The following is a 25,519-nucleotide window of genomic DNA, read 5'->3' on the forward strand; positions in this document are numbered from 1 at the left end:
AAGTTTTGGATCTGTTGCGTGGCCAGGTGGAGAATGCGGTAGAGGAGCACTGGATGATATGGAGGTTGTTATATAGGGGTACCTGAAGATGATTTAAGAACTTTCCTAGTTGTATGTTGTTGTTGTTGTTTTTTGTTTGTTTGAGTTTTTTTGTGAATTTATTTTTGATTTTGTTTTGGGAAGTGTTTGTGAGTCGTTTGTCAGAAGAATAAATGGATACAGTATTAGAAGATTTTTTTTCAGTTAATATCAGTTGGTTGTGTTGCTGACATATACAGGCCATGTTCACTATGTAAACCTATTTCTCCTCAGCAGCTGTGGAACACTTTATACCAGGAAACCTGTTTTTACTCAATTAAGTGCGCAGGAAAACAAAGTGTAACCTAATTGATCCGTATTTGGCAGCTGTAAAGGAGTGGGGCAGAAAACTCTTTTGTTGAGGGTTTTTCTTCAACATACAAATGTTGGCATTGATGTAGATTCATAGTTTCACTATTGCTGTATAAAATATGTGCAGAAAGACCCTACGCTTCTTTTTGTCAAAACATTTTACACACAGCTTGGATTTATTTCTAAAAAAATTATCAAAAATGATGAACGGCCTATGTAGAAGAATGTCTCAGAATGTGTTTTTGTCATTGATTAAAAGGTAAAATTTTGACAACTTGACATGATGCTTTTGACATAATGAGTGTATTTTCCATGCATCAGCCCTTGTCTATGTTAGATCTATGAAGGCAGTGCCTCAACTCTGCTGTTTGGGCACAACTGATGTATCGCTAGTGTTTTATCACAGCCACATGCAGTGTGACCTTGTGGCATAAAGACAAGAGGACACACAGTGATGATGGAAGGTAGAATGAGTCTTTGTCTTTGACTTATCTGTTTGTTTTGCTCTAATGTGTTGCAGCCAATCTCGCACCACTGTCCCTGCACTGTGTGTGTCAGAAAAGGAGGATGCTTACAGAAGACATCTGAGAACCTTCTCCCGAAGCCTCTCTGCCGGCCACATCCTGTTCGTTCCAGGAGGGCCCTCAAGTTCTCCTCTCTCACTTTATTTCACTCCTTTCTCTGTCTACATTAGCTGTCCCTTTACCCTCTGTTCTCCATCTACTTCACCTGTTTAACCTGGCTGTGTTCCTTTTCCTACTTCACCTGTCATCCTAAGCTGTCTTTCTGCCATTCCCAAGCCCTCCCCCTAAACCTGATGGGCGCTACATCAGACACTTTCCCCACATCATCAACCGCCCTCCAGCCCTAACCACCTGACCTACACCAACGAAAAACACATCGCCATGGAGACAAAAGAAATGATGATGACAACCATGCTGAAAATGGACGGAGGAGAAAATGGGGGTGAGCAGGACAAAGGCAAGGTGAAGAAAGAGTTGGAGGGAGAGGCGGAAGCTTTGACACGGCAGGAGAATGGTCGACTGATGCTGGTGGATGGGCTGGCGGAGAGGGGACCCAAGACTTTGACCTGTGGCCTCAGCCAGCAGGTTTCCAACGGCTTCCCTGCGGCCACCCCTCAAACTCCCAAGGAGGTGCTGGGGACCGGGGCTTGCTCAGGGTGTACGGCCGCTGGGTCCGGCGGTGGCAGTGCCGGTGGGTCCATGCCACTCAGTGGCCTTAGGACTCTGGTGGTCCAGCAAACCAGTCTGGAGAGGCCCAGAGAGACTTGGAGTAAGAAGATGGACTTCCTGCTCTCTGTCATCGGCTACGCTGTGGACCTGGGCAACGTGTGGCGCTTCCCTTACATTTGCTACCAGAATGGAGGAGGTGAGGAGGGGAAAGATGTGCTGAAGGAAGGAAACTGTGTGAGGACAGGTAGACATGGATAAGAGGAGGTGAAAGAGAGGAGAGTTAGGAGGTATTAGCGGGAGGTGAGAGGGTTAGAGAATAGATGGAGGGGACATGGGATTTGGAGTTGCAACATCATCTCAATTAAGTCTCAATTAAAAATAGGTATAGGGCAGCAGTGTGACATCTAGTTATCCAACACATTTGCCAGGGAGTAGAAACTTAGTCTTACATTAAAACAGACATACAACCTCTACTCACATATGTACATCATGAATGAATGAATGGTTTATTTCAGTCATGCATTATAAGGAACAAGCTGTGTGACTGTGTGACCAACAAAACATCATACATGTTTACACCATTCCATTTCACACAATAAAATTCAACCAATGACCGAAAAAGGAATAGGCTAAAGCCCATGGCTTATTGTTGCCTATCCTACACAATCCTTAAGATAACCCAGAGTATCAGCAGTACAAAAGGAAAGAAGAAAAAGGAAATTTACTCTAAATTCTAATCCTTAATCATTTTAAATTTTAAAGGGTTTTTGGAACTTAATAGAGACCTACACAATTTCAACTCGTCACTAAGACCATTGCATAGCTTCACTTTCGAAACTGAAACACATCTGTACAACCCCCAAAAATACAACCTCCTTAAATTATACTTTCCTTCTCTTAATTTACAAAATTGTTGAATAAAAACAGGAAAGCTTTTACTTCTAGCTCCAAAAAGCATTTCCAATGTTTTTAAGTACACAATATCTTAAGAATTTTGAGATGTAATACCCGATGAATAATAGATTAGTAGATTCATGGTAACAAGCTTTATTTATTATTCTAATAGCTCTTTTCTGGTGTTTAATTAGAGGGTTTATTTTTTTTTTATTTGTTTATTTTATTTATAACATTTCCCCAAACCTAAACACAGTATCGCATTATACAAGAACAATAGAATATATGCAAACATTTCTTATTCACCCTGCAACCCTGAGAGCAGGATAAGCGGTTTGGATAATGGATGGATGGATTTCTTATTCAACAGATCCCTTGTTTTGTAAAGAATAGGGCTAGATTTAGATCATTTCTATTTGATATATTCTGTATGTGGCTTCCAACAGAGTTTGATTTATAATCACTCCCAAGCATTTTGTTTCAAATACTCTTTCAATTTCAACTCCATTTAACTTCAGTTTTATTTCACAATTAACCCTGAAACCACAGAACACCATAATTCTTGTTTTATTTTCATTTAGTTATAACTTTTTAATATCAAACCATTTTTAGAAGAAGAAAGAAAGAAAGCCACTTTATTTTGTCATTGTATTCTTACAATGAATTTACTCCCTGCATTTAACCCATCCTATTGTATAGGAGCAGTGGGCAGCTGCAGCACCTAGGGACCAACTAACCGACGTTATCAATTCCCATTCTACTATTTTCAATAATTCTTTCATGTCCTTCCTGAACAAAATAGATTTGTATTCTCAGCAAACGTAACAGATTTCAACATATTAGATACTGTAAAAATATAATTTATATAAAGTATAAATAACTTGGGCCCCAATAACAAACCTTGTGGAACACCACAAGTTACTCTTCTAAAATGTGATTCAGTGGTTTTAATTTTCACATATTAAAATCTATTATTTAAATAACTTCTTAACCAGCATTGTGTGACACCTCTTATACCATAGCTTTAAAATTCCTACAAAAGTAAGGAATGATTGATTGTGTCAAAATGCTTCATGTAAATCAATAAAAGCACCTACAGTGTGTCATCATCCAGAGTTTCCAGGAAAAAAGGTAAAAACAGTGGTAGCATATAAGCTTATTCTAAGGCTAGAATTGTTATGCAAGGTTTGCATACTTGTCATGTAGGCTTCATAGAACAGATCAAGCCAATTCAGTTAAAAGTTTGAGCATTATATATCATATTTCTCTCCTCTCATACTGTCCATACAATCACATGGAAAAATGGGACTCACTATCCATGATTATTCAAATGCTGCCCTTCTGCAATACTCACACCTCAGTTTAGCACCACATTCAACTGGTAACTTTGGCTGGTTTAGAATGAACACCTGGCTGAGCTGATGTCTTAAATCATCAAAGGCATCATTTAAAAAGGTCCATGAGGGCATTTTTCCACCAAGTCTGTGTTGTCTCTCTCATCTATGTGGCACAGTTACTGCACACTTCCCAACTAGGGCCACCCTTTCCACTTTTATTGAATTTGCAATAATAAAATCTTTGCAATTTCCTGTGTTCTGTGTGGGTCGGGGAGCGAGGCAGAGATGGGGCCTGGGAGACACTTGATAGCAGCAACCATATTAATTGTGTTTTTTTATGAGAACACCTTCAGTCTCTTTCTCCATGCTTAATAACCTGTCTCCCCAGCAGCTGCTCAATCAACCCTTATCTTTGCTTTCATGTCACAAAGAGAGACACAAGAAAGCATGCACACACCAACCTACAAACACACACATAACAAATGCACAACACACATGAAAGTAGATCTATAATCAGAAAGTGAGGGAAAATGGGCAAGCGAGATAAAGAGGAGAGAGAGCGTGAACGAGAGAGTGAGTGAGTGAGTGATATGTTATTAGAAGTTTCAAGGTCCTGGAAGCCATTTTTCTACTCATCTGCTCCTCAGCTTTTGGCTTCTCCTTCATTTTATCACCAACCCTCCTCTCATTTGTACATTTCGCAGGTTACATAATGGCAAAAGGTTTCTGTTCCCTCACTTAGCAAATGCAAAGCCAACACCATCGGAGTCAGTTTGTCACAGCAGAATTTATAAATGCGCATTCTTTTCTTTGAACGCAAAACTGATTGAAAAGTACTCAGTGTTTCTTCTCTGAGTGGACTGAACATTAGAGGACCATAAAAAGTTTGGGTATTGATGATACATAATGATTTTTACAGAGAACAAAATAAGTGTTTCTCTGGTTAATGTCAAGTGGGCTCAAGAGATTTCAGACGTAGGGTGAATGTTTTGTCTTTTTTTTCTTTTGTAACTCTTATTTTCTTTTCTTCTACTTAATCCCCTTACCTTTCATCCTTCCCTATCTTTTGCTCCATCTCACGCTCACCTCTGCCGTTCCCTGTCTCTCTCCTATCTCACCAACCACACCTACTCCTCCTTCTCTCCCTGGTTCTGTCCCTGTCTTTCTCCTTTTCCTCCTTCCCGCCATCTTTCTACTTCTCTGCAGGTGCTTTTCTCCTGCCGTACCTGCTGATGGCTTTGTTTGGGGGTGTGCCTCTCTTCTACATGGAGCTGGCCCTGGGTCAGTTCCACCGCAGCGGCTGCATCTCCATTTGGAAATACATCTGCCCCCTTTTCAAAGGTAAGAAAGGAGACGAGAGGAAGTAAAATATACTTAGCACAAAAAGTAAGGAAATTTGTGTTTGGTAGATTATTTCTGTGTTGTAACAATGCCTCTTGGCAATAAATCTTATACCGTTGGAAAGCCTGTTTATTTCCCTTTTAAATGGTGCCACATTTGTAAGGAACATGCATTTGTGGGATGAGCGGCAGAGCTGAGTATGTGGGTTGCGCCCATGAAAAATTTGCCAAATCTTCTCTGCCAATGCCAAACAGCTTATTTTGCTGTTGCTATTGACTCTTGTTTTGAGCTTCTGGTACCCCTGGTGCTGACAATCAGGTGCCTGATATAAGATTTATTGCCAAGAAGCATTGTTACAACAAAGAAATAATCTACCAAACACAAATTTCCTTACTTTTTGTGCTAAATTTAGATAGATGACAGAATGGCAGACAGAGGAGGAAAGAGGAGAAACGGGACAGGGTTAACGTGCAGAGGACAGGTGAAAATGCAGAAGGGGGACTGGGAAAGGGAAAAGAAGATAGAAGCGTGAAAGGAGGGAAACTGAGCAGAGAAAAGGGGCATAATGGGAGTCAGACGAAATGGAGGGATGTTGGGAAAGAGTGAATGTTAGAGGAAAGACTGACTTTGGAGAAAAGGTTTTCTTGAGTTGTGGAGAAGGGAAGATAAGGTGAGAGAAGAGGGAAGAGAGGACTTTCTGATGAAGGACAGCATGATGTGGCTGTCCAGCCTGGAGTAGCAGAAGTCTGAGAGACATCTAATTTAACCTCCTTCACCCTATCAGTACAGTTTTCTTCAAGGGCCTCCCCATCTCCTTGTAGGTCCAGTGTGATGTTCTGACTCTCTGTTATGGAAATTGTCACATTTCCATGCCAAATGCCAGCCGCTTAGAAATTTGATAGTATGTAAATTGTTGTTGTTTGGAAATGTCATCCACTCACCCAATGGGGTCTTGAATTAGCTTGAAAACACCACTGATCTCACAGAGGGGGAGAAGAAGGGAGTGATGATTGAGTGGTCTTGGACAATCTTTTAACTTTTATTCACACTTGTGTTTTTAACCAGTGTGGAAGAAAAGGTTGATCAAGTATGGATGAATCTGGTTTGATGGTCCACCACCTGCAAAGGCAGCATAGGTTTCAAACTAAATATGGTTTCCTGTTTTCTATACCAACCACTACAGAAATACGACTCTTTTCTCCGCTTTCACACGTCATTTTCTCAGATTATCTCTCGACTACAGTTTTTCTTTTCCCCTAATGACCCCATGCTCATCCTCAACTCCTTCACCAGGTATAGGCTTTGCCATCTGCATCATTGCCCTCTACATAGCCTTCTACTACAACACCATCATGGCCTGGGCCTTGTACTACTTGCTATCATCATTAGGGCCCAGCTTACCTTGGACAACCTGCTCCAACAGCTGGAACACACCCAACTGTTACCGCTACTTGTCCACTGACCGCAATGTGTCCTGGTCCAACGCCTCCACCTCCCCCGCCGAGGAGTTCTATACGTAAGTACATGTAAGTCTGATGTAGTATTTGGCTAGAGGAAGAGCTAGACACATGGGTGTGGTCCAGGGATCACTGCTAGCGATGTTAACAAGACCAACTAGATCATCTGGAAAACGATTAAGGAAAGTATCCACTGGGGTGTGAAATAGCTGGCAAACTATCAGTACCGGCAATTGGGCAATAAACATTAATACTTCAACATCGAAACCAATGCATTTCAGCTGGAAAAATCCTCATCAAGTTACAGCACACATGAAAGACAGTTAGAATAGATGACTAAATATTTATACATTGACACCACCATCACTGTCTTCTACACCAACAGCCCTTTATATATGGACACCACCATCACTGTCCTCTACATCTACACCTCTTTATGTGTCGTGTGTGTGTGTGTGTGTGTGTGTGTGTGTGTGTGTGTGTGTGTGTGTGTGTGTGTGTGTGTGTGTGTGTGTGTGTGTGTGTGTGTGTGTGTGTGTGTGTGTGTGTGTGTGTGTGTGTCCTGTGATGGACTGGTGACCTGTCAGGATGTCTCCCTGCCTTCTGCTCAATGCTTGCTTGGATAGACTTTAGTCTCCCACTAACCTGAATGAAATTGAGTGGATACAGACAACAGATGGTGTTTTCATTTTTAAAAAGTAAATGATACCCTTGATGGAAATCCACTGTACTTTTACCCCTACAACATTTCCTTAAACCCTGGAGAGATGACAAATAAATACAATGGATTATTATTATTATTACTGCACACACACACACACACACACACACACACACACACACACACACACACACACACACACACACACACACACACACACACACACACAATTATTATTAAATCTATTTATCTGGTCTCTTGCTTCAAATTCTGGTCTCTGCTGAGAGCCTGCAGGAGGAGTTCACATTGCTCCACGCTGAGGCAGTGGGTGGTGTTCGCCATGAGAGCAAAGGAGAATGTGTTCTGCTCAAAGTTCCAACGTTTCAGAAACATCTGACCCTCCAGTCCCTCACTGTCAGTCCTCATTCCTGCATCATTTCTTACAGAGACACCTCTGTCTCTCCATGTAGCATCCGCACTGTGTTTGTTGATGTGATGCTCCAAAAAGAAATCACGTACAGATAGTCTAACAGGGTAAAGCCACAGGGGGCCTCAGGACCACACCTCTCTCTCTCTCTCTCTCTCTGACCTGAGAAAAGACAGAATCATGTCTACAAGGTGTCTGGAGCCATTAAATGTGTTTATACGTTGTTTTTCATATACTATGCTGTAACTCTGATGACGGTTTTAGCAAGCTGCACTGCACTAGTTTTGATGGCCATTGCTTTTGTCTTGATGCATGCGGAATAATCCAGGCAAGAAAATCAAAGAAAGTTGAATCAGTTCATCTGGATACATTTATCGGCAGATGCGTTTCATCACTCAACTAAGTGACAGGTTCAGTCTAAACTGACTGCAGGCATCCCCACCCCTTACATGGTCATCGAAACTCTAGTTAATGGTCACGCCCATGTTTGCATATGAAACTGGTCAATGGTTTCGGTCGTTATGCAACTGTATTGTACTGTATTGTTTATAAGGGTGGGGATACCTGCAGTCACTTTAGACTGAACCTGTCACTTAGTTGAGGGATGAAACATATCTGTCAATAAACGTTGTGTCCAGATGAACTGATTCAGCCTCCTTTGAGCCATTGCTTTTCTTCCTCCACACCTCTCCAGTTCCTTGTATTGCCCAAGAATTTTTTTCTTTTTCTTTTCTTTTTTTTTTTTTTTAGATTCATCTGATTCTTTGAGTCAGTATAGGATACTGGCTCACTCCTACACTCACCAGGTTGTGCCTAGCTGTCTACTGAGAGATTTGATATGTAAAGGCATTATTGACTTTGAGATATTGAAATAGCGCCCTCCTTTAAGTGAGTCTCCTTCCTGTTTTCACCGTTAATGACTTGTTGGCCTATACGTAAACCTCTCCATTCATTCAACTTGTCTTCTCTGTTTTGTTGCCCTTTTTTCTTGTTGGCCGATAGTAATTTCTCACCAAGTTTGCAGTGATTAGTTTATTGATAGAATTGTCTGAACACTGGATACAGTGAATCCCTCGTCTTCCTCCCTTTGTATCTGTTAAAATGTTTCATATCCATTCCATTTCCTATGTCAGCTGTTCTGACCTGAGATGTGTGTGTGTGTGTGTGTGTGTGTGTGTGTGTGTGTGTTATTTTTTAAGGGATTAAGTTCAATGACTTGAATAATGAACAATAAGAGTTTTTGTTCACTACTCTATCTTCTCTATCCTTCATCTTTCCAGTGTTCCTCACTCTGTTTCCCCATTTATCAACCCCCTCTCCCCTCCTCTCGCTATCTTCAATCCTTTCTATGTCTTTTTTGCTCTCCCTTTCTTCCACTCTTTCTGGTTCTTTCTTCATCGCTGCTCTTTGTACCCTTCGTCCTGCTTTTTCTCCCCTCCGTGTCCTCATGTCCTCTGCTATTCCTTTCTCCCTCCCCGTCTATTGTCTTTTTTCCTCCTTCCCTCTCATTTCCCACTTCTTGCCTCCTCCTTTTTCTCTCCTCTGTTTCCTATTCTTTTCTCTCAACGTCAAACTGTAAATGCTATATTTGCTTCCCTTTACGTTCTCCTCGTTTTATTTCCTGTCCCCCTCCCCCCATACACACACACCTCTTCTCTTTCTCCAGTCGCCAGGTGTTGCAGGTACACCGGTCCCCGGGCCTCCATCAGCTTGGCTCCATCAGCTGGCAGCTGGCCCTCTGCCTCCTCTTCATTTTCACCATTGTTTACTTCAGCATCTGGAAGGGGGTCAAGACATCCGGGAAAGTAAGTGAGGGAAGTGCTGGGATAGATGAGTAGGCGATTGCTATCATCAGTTGGAAATCATCGTCATTAGTTGGCAAGTTAGTGAAGGATGAGTCTTTTTGCGTCAAGTGAGTTCAAGTCAAATGTATTTTGTATCGGGTGTCTGGGTAGCGTAGCGGTCCCGTTGCCTACCAAAACGGGAATCGCTGGTTGGAATCCCCGTGTTACATCCGGCTTGGCCAGGCGTCCCTACAGACACAATTGGCCGTGTCTGTGGCTGGGAAGCCGACTGTGGGTATGTGTCCTGGTCGCTGCACCAGGACACATACCCACACAGGACGGTCAGGGCACCTGTTCAAGGTGGAGGGGGAACTCCCATGAGCTACGTCCCCCTGGTATAACGCCTCACTGTCAAGTGAAAAGAAGTGGCTGGTGACTCCACGTGTATCGGGGGAGCATGTGGTAGTCTGCAGCCCTCCCCGGATCAGCAGAGAGGGTGGAGCAACGACCGGGATGGCTCAGAAGAGTGGGGTAATTGGCCGGATACAATTGGGAAGTAAAAAAAAGGGGGGCAAGGGGGTATTTGTATATTCCTGAGTCACACTTCAGTCCCATGAGAACTTCACATTTACATGTTACATTTATGTATGACACTCCATGTTCTTATAGATCATGATTCGGATGAGGAAAAATTCCATAGAAAAAAACCTTATCCGGAAAAAATATGGGGAAAGCTTCAGGAAGAGTCATCTGAAGAAAAATCCATCTTCCAGAGGATAGATGGACATGCAGTAGGGGAAGAGTGGGCAGAGTAGACAGCCAATAACAGGTTTACTGTAACCACTCCATGAGTGACTTAAAGATAACGTAAGGCATAGTGAAAACATGCATAATTCATACAATTACTACTTAGATGTTTAAATAAGTAAAATGCAATGATTATATAAAATATAAAGTATATATTGAAGAGTCTAACATCCCGACTGAAACTGAAAAGTGAAAGGTTGCCCATCGATTCCTGTTAATCACTGTATTACTGACGTACAGTGCATCTTTACATGACTGTTCAAAAGACTAGTACTCACACTTGGCCAACATTAGAAGATACAATTACAATGCAAAACAAAATTGCTTATAAAATGTCCATGTGGTGGTCTCTGTGCTTATGAAAATCATCGATGAGTGGGAGGGGAAAGGTTAACTAGGTAGATAAATGGAGGAATTAAAAAAGTGAAGAGAAGAAGAAATCAAGGAAACCAGAAAAGCAAAGAGCGCATGATGGGAGTAAAAGCAATGAAAGCATGTGCAAGTTGTTCCTCCTCCATCCTCCTCTTATGGTAAATGACAAGTCCAAGGTGATCCTCTGGATGCTGCTTATCCATGTACTCCTAAAGCCCCCTCCCCCGTGTAATTTTTATTTTGATATACTATAGATACCGTAGGGAAATTCTGGTCTGCATTTAACCCATCCGAACTGTGTAGCTAGGAGCAGTGGGCAGCCGCCGTACAGCGCCCGGGGACCAACTCCGATTCATCTTGCTGTGCCTTGGTCAAAGGCACAGAGATTAGCCTTAACATGCATGTCTTTTTGATGGTGGGGGGAACCGGAGCACCCGAAGAAAACCCACCACAGACATGAGGAGAACATGCAAACTCAACACAGAGGATGACCTGGGATGACCCCCAAGGTTGGACAACCCCGGGATTCGAACCCAGGACCTTCTTGCTGTGAGGTGACAGTGCTAACCACTGGGCCACTGGGCTGCACATATGCACATATGTTTGCCGTCACACAAATTGGATATGATGTCATTTTACTCACCGGCTCTGGAAGCACCGCTGGACTCAACTTTACAACTGAACTTTAGAACTGGTTAAGGGGTAACCGAACACAAAAGCCGCACTTTTCAACAATTCCAATGTAACACAGTTGTTACTACTCTAGTTATTACTCTAAACGTCCAATGTTCTCAATGGTTAATTGCGTAGCCAAGCTACTTCCTATTTCAGCTCTCAGAAATGACCAGCCTAGGTAGTGTTTAGTAACCACTGATAAACTTCCTGGCCAGCACAATTGATAATTCATAGATAACAGGAAATCATTTACACAGTTTAAATGGGGTGCTATAGTTTTGGGGGGTTTTTTACATTTTTTTTTTTTTGGTTGTGGGTTTAAGATTTGTGTTCAGTTGCCCAATAACAAGCCATTGTAAAGCTGCATCTAGATTCTGTCCCATGTCCTGAATCCCCAAAATGAAGGCAGTGAGAAAAGTTACCATAGTCGATAAGAATTAAGACCAAGGTTGTAACCCCACACACACACACACCCGCAGAATTATACTTTAATCCACATGGTTTTACCTTTCCCTCTTTATCAGGTGGTGTGGGTGACTGCCACCTTTCCCTACCTGGTCCTCCTGGTGCTGCTCATCCGTGGGGCCACTCTGCCAGGGGCCTGGAGGGGAGTGGTCTTCTACCTGAAACCCAACTGGGAGAAACTGCTCAGCACTACAGTGAGTCAGTCAACACAACTGAAAACACTTTGAGCTCTCAGCTCCAGTGTTGTTTTTATCTTTGTGCACCGTGATTCTTATGATTCTTTGTTTTCTACCTCTCTGAATTAACATTTCTATTCCCTTCCTCTCCTTCACTCATCATTACCCCTTCTCTCCCACTCTTTGCCTTGCAAACTCTCCCTTGTGTTTCCATCCCTTTGCCTTTCCGAGGTGTGGATTGACGCAGCGGCTCAGATCTTCTTCTCGCTTGGTCCAGGGTTCGGCGTGCTCCTTGCATTCGCCAGCTACAATCCATTACACAACAACTGCTACAAGTGAGAATGAGATCAAAGAGATCAAATCAAAAACATAAAATAAAACATTGCAGTTAAACACCTACTCTTTTTCAACCTGTCCTTTCATCATGATTAATTGAATCATGATGATCTTGGTACTTGATTTGGCACGTCTTCTTTTTTTGCGGTATTTGCCCAATTTTGTCTTTCCATTATTTCTCTCATCTGGTATCCTCCATTTCTTCACATTGCCTATCTGTAATTTGTGACTGGAATCCAAACTTTCAAGTGTAAATTGTGTAAAAAAAAAAATCATGTGTAAAGTACAAAAGTGGAGGTTATCTTACATCTGATTGAACATTAGAAAAAACACTCGTGCTTAACGTCCCCCTTGAACCTATCTCCTCTCACCTGCCTTTTCTTCAGGGATGCATTGGTGACCAGCTCTGTAAACTGTCTGACAAGTTTTCTGTCTGGCTTCGTCATCTTCACCGTGTTGGGCTACATGGCTGAGATGAGGGGGCAGGACGTGGATGCTGTTGCTAAAGATGCTGGTAGGACCTCACACCTCCTTCAACTTACATCTCATTTTAAATAAAACTGAGAGATGATTGGGAAAGAAAGAAAAATGCATTTTCAAAACAGCTATTAATATCTTTTGGCTTTAGTTGATAAATTATTTCAAAGTTGTCTATGGAGTGGACCACTCTGATGTCATTCCACCAGCAAATGGTTCACTGTCCCAAACTCAATTTTATTTTTAAATTTGAAGAAACAAAGTCACCTCAAATAGGGTCAGTAATTGACACAGACAAAGGCCACTGACTTTCTGTAATTTGAATGCTAGCTTTTCGTAGCACATTTTTTATTTTAAAACAGTAATTTACTCACCAGGAAGCTATTGCTAACAATATGCTAATTAAGTGTGGGGCATCAGACTGTATAACTTGCCAAGCAAGCCAAGTTATTAGCAACATTGCTCTTATAAGGAAATTCCTGCTTCAAAATTCATGAGAGAGCCACCATATAACGGTATTTGACTCGTGGAACAAAGGTGACATAACTGACCATAAAGCTGTCATTTTCAAAGTTCCACTACAGCTCTATTCCTATTTACTGTCCTAAAAAAATGCTCTCGCATTCTCAACACTGACTCTGCAGTTAAATTGTGTGATGCTTTTAATTCATCATCCTTTAATCCCTCTTTAACCCCCCTCAATCCAGATGTACTGTTAAATTCATTCAGTGATCAGTGTCTATCCATCCTTGACCAAATTGCACCGTTTAAAACGAGGAAACAAAAATAAAATAACCTCCCCTGGCTGAACAATCACACTCGTGCCCTTAGAAGACTATGTAGAAAATCAGAATGACAATGGAAGATCAACAAGTCTGAATTACCACATAACACCCTTAAAACCAAATGTTAATTTGCCAGAAGGCAGTTAAGGATGCAATATCCGCATACTTTTCTGAACTGATATGAAGAAATAACCACAATCCTAAAGTTTCCTTTGGGGTAATGCTTCTGTTATTAATGGTCCCTCCACTTCTTCTTCTTTTTTTTTTTTGAACCTGATGTTGAGTTTTCCAAAACATTTCTCATTCATTTTGTAAATAAGGTGGAGAATATCAGGTCTGAAATCCAGCATGGCCCTTCCATTCACTCCATTCCCCATGTTAATTCTGCCCATTTTACCCAGTTCTAACCAATTACAGTTTCAGTATTAGAGAGTACAGTCTCCAATATGAACTCCTCTTCCTGCATCGTAGACATCATTCCCACTAAGCTGTTCAAGGAGACGTTTTCAACGGGTCTACTTAAGGTCACTAATTACCTACTGCTGATTGTAGACAGAGGTAATGGCTCAATTTTAGTTCTTTTAGACTTAAGGCCTGCCTTTAACACATTTGATCACAGCATCCTCTTACATCACTTAGAGACTTTGGTTGGCATCAAGGGCTCGGCTCTTAATTTGTTAAGCTCTTACCTAACCAACAGAACTTTTTCTGCTGTTCTGGGCAACTCTACTTCCTCGATGGCTCAGTTGAGTTGTGGTGTGCCTCAAGGCTCAGTTCTTGGCTCCCTTCTGTTTTCTATGTACGTGCTGCCCCTTGATCAGGTCATTCAAAATCATGATGTGTTTTTTTCTTTTTCTTTTATTTTGTATTTTCCCCCTTTTTCTCCAATTGTACTTGGCCAATTACCCTACTCTTCCAAGCTGTCCCAGTCGCTGCTCCACCCCTCTGGTGATCCGGGGAGGGCTACAGACTACCACATGCCTCCTCCGATACATGTGGAGTCGCCAGCTGTTTCTTTTCACCTGAGAGTGAGGAATTTCACCATGGAGATATAACACATGGGAGGATCACGCTACTCCCCCCAGTTCTCTCTCCCCCCTGGACAGGTGCCGCGACTGACCAAAGGAGGCGCCAGTGCAGCAACTTAGAACACATACCCACATCCAACTTCCCACCCACAGACATGGCCAATTGTGTCTGTAGGGACGCCCGACCAAGCCAGAGGTAACACGGGGATTTGAACAGGTGATCCCCATGCTGGTACACAATTAAATAGACTGCTACGCTACCTGGATGCCAAAATCACGATGGGTTTTACCATTTTTATGCTGACGACTCTCAATTATACATGCCACTAAAATCCATAGATCCTAGCACCCTATCAAATCTAATAACTTACCTCTCTGACATTAAATCCTGAATGTCCTAAAATTTTCTTAAATTCAATCAAGCTAAGTCTGAGGCCATTCTGTATGGTCCCCCAAATTCCATCAGCCCTTTTGGTACTAATCATGTCGATCTGTCAGGTAGTCTTTAGCAGGCTGTTAGGAATTTTGGGGTAATATTCAATGCTAACCTCAGTTTTGATAATCAAATCAAACATGTTGTTCAGTCATGCTTTCTCTAGCTCAAAGTAATCTCCAGAATTAGGTCATTTTTATCAATTGCCAATCTGCAAAAAAGTTGTACCTGTATGTGTTTTTGGCTTGACTATTGCAACAGCTTACTCGGGTATCATCAGCAAGGGCTCCCTCCACCATCTGCAGTTGGTACAAAACACCACTGCTCAGCTCATTAACAGGACAGAGGCATGACCATATCAGTCCTGTGCCTACCTCCCTATGCTGGCTCCCTGTTATATTTTGTATTGATTTTAAAATTGTATTGCTCACTTTTAAGGCCTTAAACAGTCTTGCTCCAACATACATTTCTGGTTTATTGACCTGTTATACGCCCTCTTGCCCATTAAGTCCACCGGCACAGTGGCCTAGTGGTTAGCACTGTCGCCCCACAGCAAGAAGGTCCTTGGTTTGAATCCCAGGGTTGCCCAACCTTGGGGGTCATCCCAGGTCGTCCTCTGTGTGGAGTTTGCATGTTCTCCCCGTGTCTGCTGTGGGTTTTCTCCGGGTGCACTGGTTTCCCCCACCATCAAAAAAGACATGCATGTTAGGGTTAATACTCCTGTCTGTGCCCCTGACCGAGGCATGGCAAGACGAACTTGAGTTGGTCCCCGGGCGCTGCACGGTGGCTGCCCACTGCTCCTAGCTAGGATAGGTCAAATGCAGAGCATAATTTCCCCACATGGATTAATAAAGTAAACCAGATGGAGGCCTGCTGGTTATTCCTAGGTCTTGGTTTGTCACAAAGGGTGATCAGGCTTTTGCTGTTAGAGCCCCAACACTATGGACCTCTCTTCCTATTGAACTAAGACAAACCAAGTCTCTAGCTTCTTTTAAATCTTGTCTTAAAACTTTTCCTTTTGTGAAAGCTTTTACAAATATTTGATTTTTTTATTCAGTCATACCGTTTATATTTTTACTCTTACTTCTTTCTTCTTTTCTTATTTTTGCCTTTTTTGGTTTTATTTCTTTATAAAGCACTTAGTAACATTGTTTTTAGAAAAGTGCTATATAAATAAAGTTATTAATCCTGTGTGAAACAGAGATCTTATTTACATAGATTAATTTTTTTAAATTGAAAGTAATAGTTGGGGTTTTGGCATGTGAAATATCCATCATCTTGCAGTTGATTTTATCCTGCAACGTGACAATATGGCTGGGCCACTCTGTCACAAAGGTTTCCTTACTCTGGCCCTTGAGGCTAGTTTTCTATTCTTTCTATTCAGATGGTTTTCCCAGGTCTCAAACGTTCCTCATTACACAGGCAATGGGCGGAATAGAAAACCAGCAGTTCTGTGGACCCTTAGGTCTGAAGTTGGGAATCTCTAGTCTGTCAGACCTGGGTTTTAACACCACTAATTAATTTAACTTGAAATTAACATTCCAGTGAATAAACCTTCTCTGTTGACTTGTTCTACTCTGTTTCTCTCCAGGTCCCAGTCTGCTGTTCATTATCTATGCGGAGGCCATAGCCAACATGCCTGCTGCCACCTTCTTTGCCATCATCTTCTTCCTTATGATCATCATGCTGGGTCTGGATAGCACGGTAAGATGGTCTCCAAAACTAGCAACAGCCTCTCACTTTATTGAAGTAATCTCTCATAAGTCAATGAAATTGATATACGGCAGTCTAAATTGGTGTTCAATCCACTGACGTTTTCTGTAGCCTTCCCCCAAAATGTACTGCTTATATCGCCTCCTCATCATTGTGCTTTCTCTTATCTACTGTCACCTGGTCTCCAGCTCCCATTAGCTTTAATCCCAAACCTAGAAACAGTTGTTGCATATTTGCCCAGCTCTTAGAGCAAACACCTACATTTATCTTATATTTGTCTGGTCTCAAGGCAGGGCTCCATAAAGGTGTGAGGTATTATCTGCAGTCAGAGTTCCATTTTGAACCATGCACAATATCTACATCATGATAAGACTCACTATATTGGTGTTACGTTGTGATCTTGTCTCCAAAAGCCTGCACTTATCTGTTCAGTAGTAGCCAGCTGGAGAGACCTCGTGAGGCTGTTATCATCGACTGATAATCAGTGTAGTAGTACCAGCGCCGGTGTCGTCATGCTCCTCTTTTCTTTAACCAAGGATATTGCTACAAACCTCAGTGGTGAAAGTGAAATTTGTGTCGGACAGTCTTGACATCCTCTACTCGGAGTTTTCATCCATTCGCTAAAGGTTGAGTGACAAAATCGGCACCTTTTGGGAGCGGTACCAATGGGCAAAATTTCCCGGCCGCTGTGATGGCCGAGCGGAATAACCCACCGTTCTTGCAACCCCACTCGTCATGTGGCTGGGAGGTTCATATCCCAGACTCGCCGTAACCGGTCACGGCCAGAGCGTCCACACGGTAAGGCATTCATTAGGCCACCCTTACCCGAGGGATAGTGGGTGTAGATCGGTGTGGTGTTCGGGGACTCGTCATTCTCCAGCGACCCCTCTGGCCCACCCGGGTGCCTGCAGCCCAGCAACCAAATGCATTTTCCCTGTGTCTCCTTCGCGGCCTGAGGGTAATGCAATCCATGCGAGGCTTCATCGTGTAAAATGGCGAGAGCAGCCAACACGAGTTTGAAGGAAGCTGGTGTTACGACTATCTCCTTCCTGTGGAAACGTGAGCCAGGGGAGTTATTCAACAAGAGTTCCGGCCATATGCCATTGGGATAATTGGGTGGGATAAGGGGAAAAACTAGAAATAAATTTATAAAAAAAAATTCCCAAAGAAACTCTTTATGTCAATGCGTATTTAAATAGATTCTTTACCCTCAGGTCTCAGTAGTTGCTTGGAACACTGTAATCGGACAGGATGTTGGTAAGGAGAACTCTGAGGGTTTCACAGCACTGTAGCCTGCCAACATATTTTTATGATTACCTCTTACGTGTCCACTTGATAAAACGCCACCATTGTTCCTTCTGGTTCTCCTGTTTTCTCTCGGATGGGCCTTTCTTACCCCCCCCGCCTCTGCCCCCCCCCCCCGTGTGTGTGTGTGTGTGTGTGTGTGTGTGTGTGTGTGTGTGTGTGTATGTGTATGTGTCCTTGGTGTTCTCTCTCCAGTTTGCAGGTCTGGAGGGTGTTATCACAGCTATGCTGGATGAGTTCCCTAATATCCTGTCGAAGAGGAGAGAGTGGTTTGTCTTAGGCTTGGTGATTGTCTGCTACCTGGGAGCACTCTCCACACTCACATATGTAAGTTGACCCATGTTACAGACAGGAATGAGAAGGTTAAAATCAAATTGGAATCAACATCAGAATCCGCTGCCACCCTTAATATAAGCAAAATAATGTTTTCAGTTTTTTGGTAACAAAGCCCTTGCGATCTATAATGTTTCTCTATGAGTGAGTGGAAAAAAATAATTTCAAGCTGTTTAAAAGATGCATATCACGGATGTTCCTTGAATGCATATCCATGCATAATCCTTGCTCCTCTTCCTCTTCATCCTTCGCTCCTGCCTCCTTCTCCTCCTCTTCCTCATGCTTGTGTCTGCGGTGTCAGGGGGGTGCGTTCGTGGTGAAACTGTTTGAGGAGTATGCCACAGGGCCGGCGGTCATCACTGTGGTCCTGCTGGAAGTCATCGCTGTCTCCTGGTTCTATGGTAAATAGTCGTGATGAAGATGAGAGGGCTGGACTGTTGATGAGAACGATGAGGCCCACAATGAAGGTTGAGGAATAAAAGTGAAAGCTTGCTCGGTTTGTTGTTTGAAATGCAACACTGATGGAGTAAGGAGGATCAGGAAGGCTGTAGAGAAAAGCTCTTCTTTGGTACGTAGCCATCATGAGCTCCTCAGAGCCAGCCCCATCTTGGGTATTACTCTGTTTGTTTCATAGCGGAAACACAGAAGGGTTTCATTGTAAACACACACACACACACACACACAAGTGACAGCGAGTGTGATTTTGGATTGATAAAGATGCCCTTTTGCCTTTTACTGTTGCATAGTAACCTGATTTCGTTGGTAAATGTTATCTGATATGTTGAGAGGAATTACTCAGTAAATGATAGTTTTAACAGCCAAAGCCCAAGTCATATAAATGCTTTAGACCTTGCACTGATTGTGTGTGTGTGTGTGTGTGTGTGTGTGTGTGTGTGTGTGTGTGTGTGTGTGTGTGTGTGTGTGTGTGTGTGTGTGTGTGTGTGTCTGTGTCTGTGTGTCTGTGTCTGTGTCTCCATGCATGCACTTGTGCGAATATTCCAGGTACCAGTCGTTTCTGCAGTGACATCCAACTCATGCTTGGTTTCTACCCGGGCATATTCTGGAGAATCTGCTGGGTGGCCATCTGCCCTTGCTTCTTATTGGTGAGAGAGAGAGAGAGAGACACACACACACACACACACACACACACCACACACACACACACACACACACACACACACACATTAAAAACATGCTCACACAATTACTCATAGAGGATTACATGAGCAGCTGTTTGATATCTAAGCTAATAAGGGAGCAGGGTCATGTATTTGGTTCATGGCACAGATGACCTGTTGTACTTCTTTTTCCTGCAGTTCATTATCATCAGTTTCCTGGCCTTCACTCCAGAGGTCAGGTTGTTTAACTATCACTACCCAGCCTGGACCACCACTCTGGGCTACTGCATCGGTGTCTCCTCCTTTATCTGCGTCCCAACTTACATGGTCTACTACCTGCTCCATGCTAAGGGTACATTCAAACAGGTATTACACTGTCATGGCATGCCGATGCGTTTCTTTTCCTTTCTTTCTCTCCCTCTTTTTATACCCGTGCCCTTCTTTTCCTCAAAGAGTTTATATCCTTTATCCCTTCTTGACCTTTGTGTCTGATCCCCACTTCTCCCAACGGAGAACTTGGCCTGCCCCCCCCCCCCCCCGATCTCCTTCCCTTTCTCCCATGCACCGTCAGGGTCTGTGGTCGCTCCCTGCCATCCCACTCTTCTTGTTAACAGCTGACTGGAGACAAGCATCAAGGAGCAGGGAGGAGGCACTGGCCAGATTAGCAGCAAAAAACTATCTGTCAGGAGAATATGCAGGCTCTTCCTGATCTCATTCTCTCGCTCTCTCTCTCTCTCACACACACACACACACACACACACACACACACACACACACACACACACACACACACACACACACACATTCATACCTAGGGACAATTTAGAAATGCCAGTTCACCTGACCTACATGTCTTTGGACTGTGGGAGGAAACTGGAGCACCCACAGGAAACCCACGCAGACACGGGGAGAACAGGCAAACTCCACACACAGGACGACCCAGGACTACCCCAAGGTTGGACTACCCCAGTGCTCGAACCCAGGACCTTCTTGCTGTGAGGTGACCGCGCTAACCACCGTGCCGCCCAGAGCCAGTTCTCCAAGCCATCAAACGAAGACAAACGTAGACGCAGATGTGGACAAAGACACTGCTTGCAACTTACAGACAGTATTGCATAAGTGGTTTTTTTTGCTTTAGGTTGTCCGTCGTGTCCGATGATGACAATCCTGCCTCTGTCACTTGTGAATCTTCTTATGGCTGTAAAGCCCAATCCGCGATCCACAATGTCTGCCACAGACAGAACAGGTGAGAGCACTGACTGGGGGTGTAGGTGTGGCACTGGCTTCATGTCTCTTCAGACGTCTTCTGGTCCGTCAATCACGGCGGTCCTTCTCGAGGTTTTGCACCCCTTGTTGACAGAGCTGCCGCCAGATGGAGCGTTGGGTGGCAGTGTCCTCCAGCTGGCTCGGGTTCAGGCCGCACTTCTTTATGATGGTCTTCAGTTGGTTTTTGTACCGTTTTTTCTGGCCCCATGCCAAGCAGCGGCCAAGATGTAGCTGGCCATACAGCACTTTACGCGGTAAGCGCTCCTTTGGCATCCTGATGACGTGGCCGAGCCGTCGAAGTTGGTGCTGGGTGATGGTAGCCTCCATGCTGATGCAGTTGGTCTTGTGGAGTATTTCAGTATGGGGCACTCGGTCACGCCAGGTTATCCTCAGGATGCATTGTAGGCATCTGATGTGGAAGGCCTCAAGCATCCTGAGGTGGTGGCTGTACAGGGTCCACGCCTCACAGCTGTAGAGGAGAGTCGTGATGACAACTGCCAAGTAGACAGATATTTTGGTGTGGAGGTTGAGGTCTTTGTTTTGAAAGACCCTTCTCCTAAGTCTGCCAAAAGAGGATGACGCTTGTTTAATCCGGTTTTGCATCTCCCTGTCGATGCTGCAGTCGTCAGAGAGAAAGCTGCCCAGGTATTTGAAGGATTCCACTGTTGCAAGTGGTTTGTCGGAGATGGTGAAGGTTGGTGAATGAGATGGAGGAGTAGATGCCCACTGGCATACTACTTCAGTCTTTGTCACATTTATAGAGAGCCCCAGCCTACCATACGCCCTTGTAGCAGCTGCAAGGGTAGCTTGCAGTGCCTCGGATGTGTGGGCCACAACTGCACAGTCATGTGCGTACTGTAACTCGATGATATGCTCAGGTGTAATTTTTGTGACCGCTTGGAGCCTACGGATGTTAAATAGGTTTCCATCTAGTCTGAAGTCCACAGTAACCCCACTGTCCTTCCTGATTTCCTTGTGGAGCAGCAATGTCACACACAGGAGGAATATGTTGAAGAGAACTGGAGCAAGGATGCACCCCTGACGTACCCCGGTGCACACCCTGAAGGGCTCGGATTCCTGGCCTCCAATGGTCACACGTGCCATCATCCCCACGTGAAATCTTTGAAGGATGTTGACAAACTTTCGTGGACAGCCAAACTTCAGGAGGATGTTCCATAGGATGTCCCTGTTGACTGTGTCGAAAGCCTTTGACAGGTTGATGAAGGCTATGAAGAGGTTCTGGTGTTGCTCCCTACGCTTCTCCTGGAGTTGCCGTGCTGTGAACACCAGGTCCACAGTACTCCTATTCCTCCTGAACCCACACTGTGACTCAGGCAACAGCTCCTCTGAGATGTTTTTTACCAGCCTGTGTAGCATGAGTTTGGCCAGGACTTTTCCAGCAACAGCAAGTAGTGAAATGCCATGGCTGTTGCCACAGAGGGACTTGTCTCCTTTGCCTTATATGGAGATGATGTTAGCATCTCTCCACTGCTGAGGGACAGTTTCATTCTTCCATACGTGTGAGATGAACAGGAAAAGTGCATGGGTGCAGAGGTAGCCTCCCTGTTTACACACACATACACACACACACATGTCCAGTCCCTGGCACGTGCTGAATGTGGTGTTGCCAGAACAGAAGATAAAAACTCATGTACTAGATGACAGAGGAGAGACAGGCATCGAAGAGACTGTCAGGCGGTGCTGTGATGGCTGCTCTTCTCTTCTGCTGACACTGCTGCCAGTACACACAATGGCACTGACACATACTGTCAACCTGCAGGAGGTGTGTTTGCATGTGGGCATGTGTGCGTAAGGGGGCCGGGTCTGGGGGTGGGGGGGGGATCATTGTAGCTCACCAACTGAGAAAGATGAGGCTGTGCAAGGCCGAACTGTGACAAGGTAGTGTATGTCATTTCTTTCTCTTGCCCCTCCCTTTCCCCCTCGGTGCTTCCTTTTTTTATTTTTTTTCCCGGTTTCTCTGCTTTTACGGCTCTGTCTCCGTCTCGCTGTCTATTTATCCATATCCCTCTGGTTACACTTGTATTTTCCCTCTGCTCACAGCGTCTTTTAAAGAGCATCACTCCAGAGGCCAGCAACGAAGGAAACAGGGACCTCATTGTCACAAACGCAGTCTGACCTCTAACCTTGACCTGAAAGGATGGCGGCACTATGACTATGAGCGCCCTCCTCTGGACATGCTACACAACTACAGGGCAAGGGGGCTACCTGACACCAACTCTGCCTATTTTCATACAGTATATCTCCTACTGTTGTTGGTGTTGTTGTTGATGTTTTTTTTGACATCCAGGTCTCAGATCAGAATCTAGAATCATACAGAAGCAAGCGAGAACAGCTTTCTTTACCTCACTTGAGTTCAGCTGGTTTTAAAGCAGTTTTGCAGTGTCACGTGCAAACCCAGGGCATTTATCATCTGCAAAGCATCACTACCCCATGCTCCTACCCAGTCACAAAGAAGAGTTCTCACAGTCTTTGCATCCGCACTCCCTTAAACATTCATGCATTCACAAGAGTCATTTCAGCCAATCGGGCAAAAAAAAAAATAGAAAAAAAAGTGCTAAGTACTTCATAATCGCGCATTCTACTGTATTTGAGTATATGAATTTATATAAAATACAAAACAACATATATATTATTTATACAATATTACATTTACTTATTGACTCTGGACATTGTGTAGCGTATGACTCATGGACACTCAAACACATTGCATGGATACACATAAAAATAATGTGTATTTTAGGTGAAGACCCAAACACCTCTCTATCAAGCCACTCTCACTACTTCCGGTTGCATTTCTGTCTTAGACTGTTAAGTTATGCATTCTGATATGTAGCAAAATTCAGGTATCTTTTTACATGTTGCTGAAGCCAAATATGTATTTTTGTGTTGATATTTCTACAGTTGTTTGGATAACGTATCTGGCATTCTTTATTTTTCAGTTGTAAACCTTTTTTTTTGTATTTGGCCGGTGTCCTGAAAGGTGGAATATTTTAATCATTCATTTGTAATGGGCTCCCTACACTGTGAAGCACTCTGTGTGTGTGTGTGTGTGTGTGTGTGTGTGTGTGTGTGTGTGTGTGTGTGTGTGTGTGTGTGTGGGTGTGTGGCTAAGAGAGAATGAGCATTGTAATAATGTCTAGCAGAAAGAATACAGTGGGTCATGTTGACAGAGCCACACCATTTTTGTGTTGTTGTTACAATATAAAGTTGCGTACTTATTTCATCAAGCGTCATTGCTGTCAAATGGATGTGCTAAAAAATACTTCGGTCCATCACCATGACAACCGCAACAAAAACTTGAATGCTTTTGATTTGGCACAGGGATAACTTTGCCCTCTGTGTTCAGACTGCATGATCATTTGTAATAGAAACCAAATAAGGATCGTAGCTAATAGTATTGTGTGTGTGTGTGTGTGTGTGTGTGTGTGTGTGTGTGTGTGCGTGTGTGTCTGTGTGTATGTGTGTCATCTGCTCTGCTGTAGTTCCATGGACATGTCTGAACATCTACATTGATCCTCTTTTTACTTTCTACCAAAAAACTTGTGTGTGTGTGTGCGTGCGTGCGTGCGCGTGTTTGTGTGTTTGTGTATGTGACAGTGTGTGAAACGAGTTAAAAAAAAGGCAAGAACTGTACTTGTACATGTGTATTTACTTGTCAGTGTGGTGTAGTTGTAATCCTCGATTCTGTGAATACCTGTCTCCTCTCTACATGGATATGGGAAATGTGCGTGTGTGTGTGTGTGTGTGTGTGTGTGTGTGTGTGTGTGTGTGTGTGTATTGTGACCCCCTTTGTTTAGTGCCTTCGTGTACTTGACTGTGTGTATGTGTGCATACTTCTAGTGGGCACATGTGGAAGTGCATGTGTCAAAGTGGAGGCTTGTGTGTGTGTGTGTGTGTGTGTGTGTGTGTGTGTGTGTGTGTGTGTGTGTGTGTGTGTGTGTGTGTGTGCGTGTGTGCGTGTGTGCGTGCGTGCGTGCGTGCGTGTGTATTGTGACCTCCTTGTCTTGTTAACTGCCAAAATATCTAATGAAGGAAGTCAATTCCCCTTTGCCTCTCTCTTGTACCTCTCAAGCTTATGTAAAATCTATGTATATGTCAGTAAAGGACTGTATTGAGAAACAAAGTTGTATAGTATAAAAATATATATGATTGTATATATGATATCAGATGAGGATATATGGAAATAAATAATACTTCCAACATATGTTAGTTATGTCTTTTGTTGAAAATGAGATTTAGCCTAGTCTTATTTAGTGCCATTTTGTTCAAGACACCACTTTGAGCTTTCATATGAATAATTTATTCACTTTTATATCTAATTTTTGATAAAGTTTTAGGAAGACGGTGTACGTGGCACAACAGCTCTGATATGATGAAGTATAATCACCTCACCTGAAACTACACATGCATCGCTAGCAATGAGTACACACCACCCATTATGTACCGTTTTCAAGATGTGACATCACTGGGGGGAAAATAACACTAATTATTCACGAGAAGCCTACGACCAAGAGATGTATATGTCTACGAAAAGGCACCGACCCCTGTCAATGATGAAGAGGTTGGAGGTTAACATAAGATGTGGATTACAGGAATACAGAAAATAAACCTAAATTTGAGGTATTTATCAACGATGTATGGGTTTGATAACTTTGCATACAGCATCAACAGCTTAAATCCCTCCTCGCTCTCCATATAAGCGTGTTTTGCACCTTTTTATATGTC

The 25,519-nt window shown here is 43.4% G+C and overlaps 1 protein-coding gene across 1 annotated transcript; it reads left to right on the top strand.

Moving 5' to 3' along the window:
* Positions 1-1,295: 1,295 nt before the first annotated feature.
* Positions 1,296-22,991, top strand: LOC130115473 (sodium-dependent serotonin transporter-like). The gene is made up of 13 exons (XM_056283146.1): positions 1,296-1,779; positions 5,021-5,155; positions 6,449-6,671; positions 9,367-9,505; positions 11,863-11,997; positions 12,211-12,314; positions 12,702-12,829; positions 16,630-16,742; positions 18,252-18,383; positions 18,691-18,790; positions 19,392-19,492; positions 19,706-19,873; positions 22,835-22,991. The coding sequence occupies exons 1-13, from the start codon at positions 1,296-1,298 to the stop codon at positions 22,907-22,909; spliced, it is 2,037 nt and encodes a 678-aa protein (XP_056139121.1). The 3' UTR covers positions 22,910-22,991.
* Positions 22,992-25,519: the final 2,528 nt, after the last annotated feature.

This window comes from Lampris incognitus, chromosome 7 (assembly GCF_029633865.1).
Source record: "Lampris incognitus isolate fLamInc1 chromosome 7, fLamInc1.hap2, whole genome shotgun sequence".
NCBI classification, from domain to species: domain Eukaryota; kingdom Metazoa; phylum Chordata; class Actinopteri; order Lampriformes; family Lampridae; genus Lampris; species Lampris incognitus.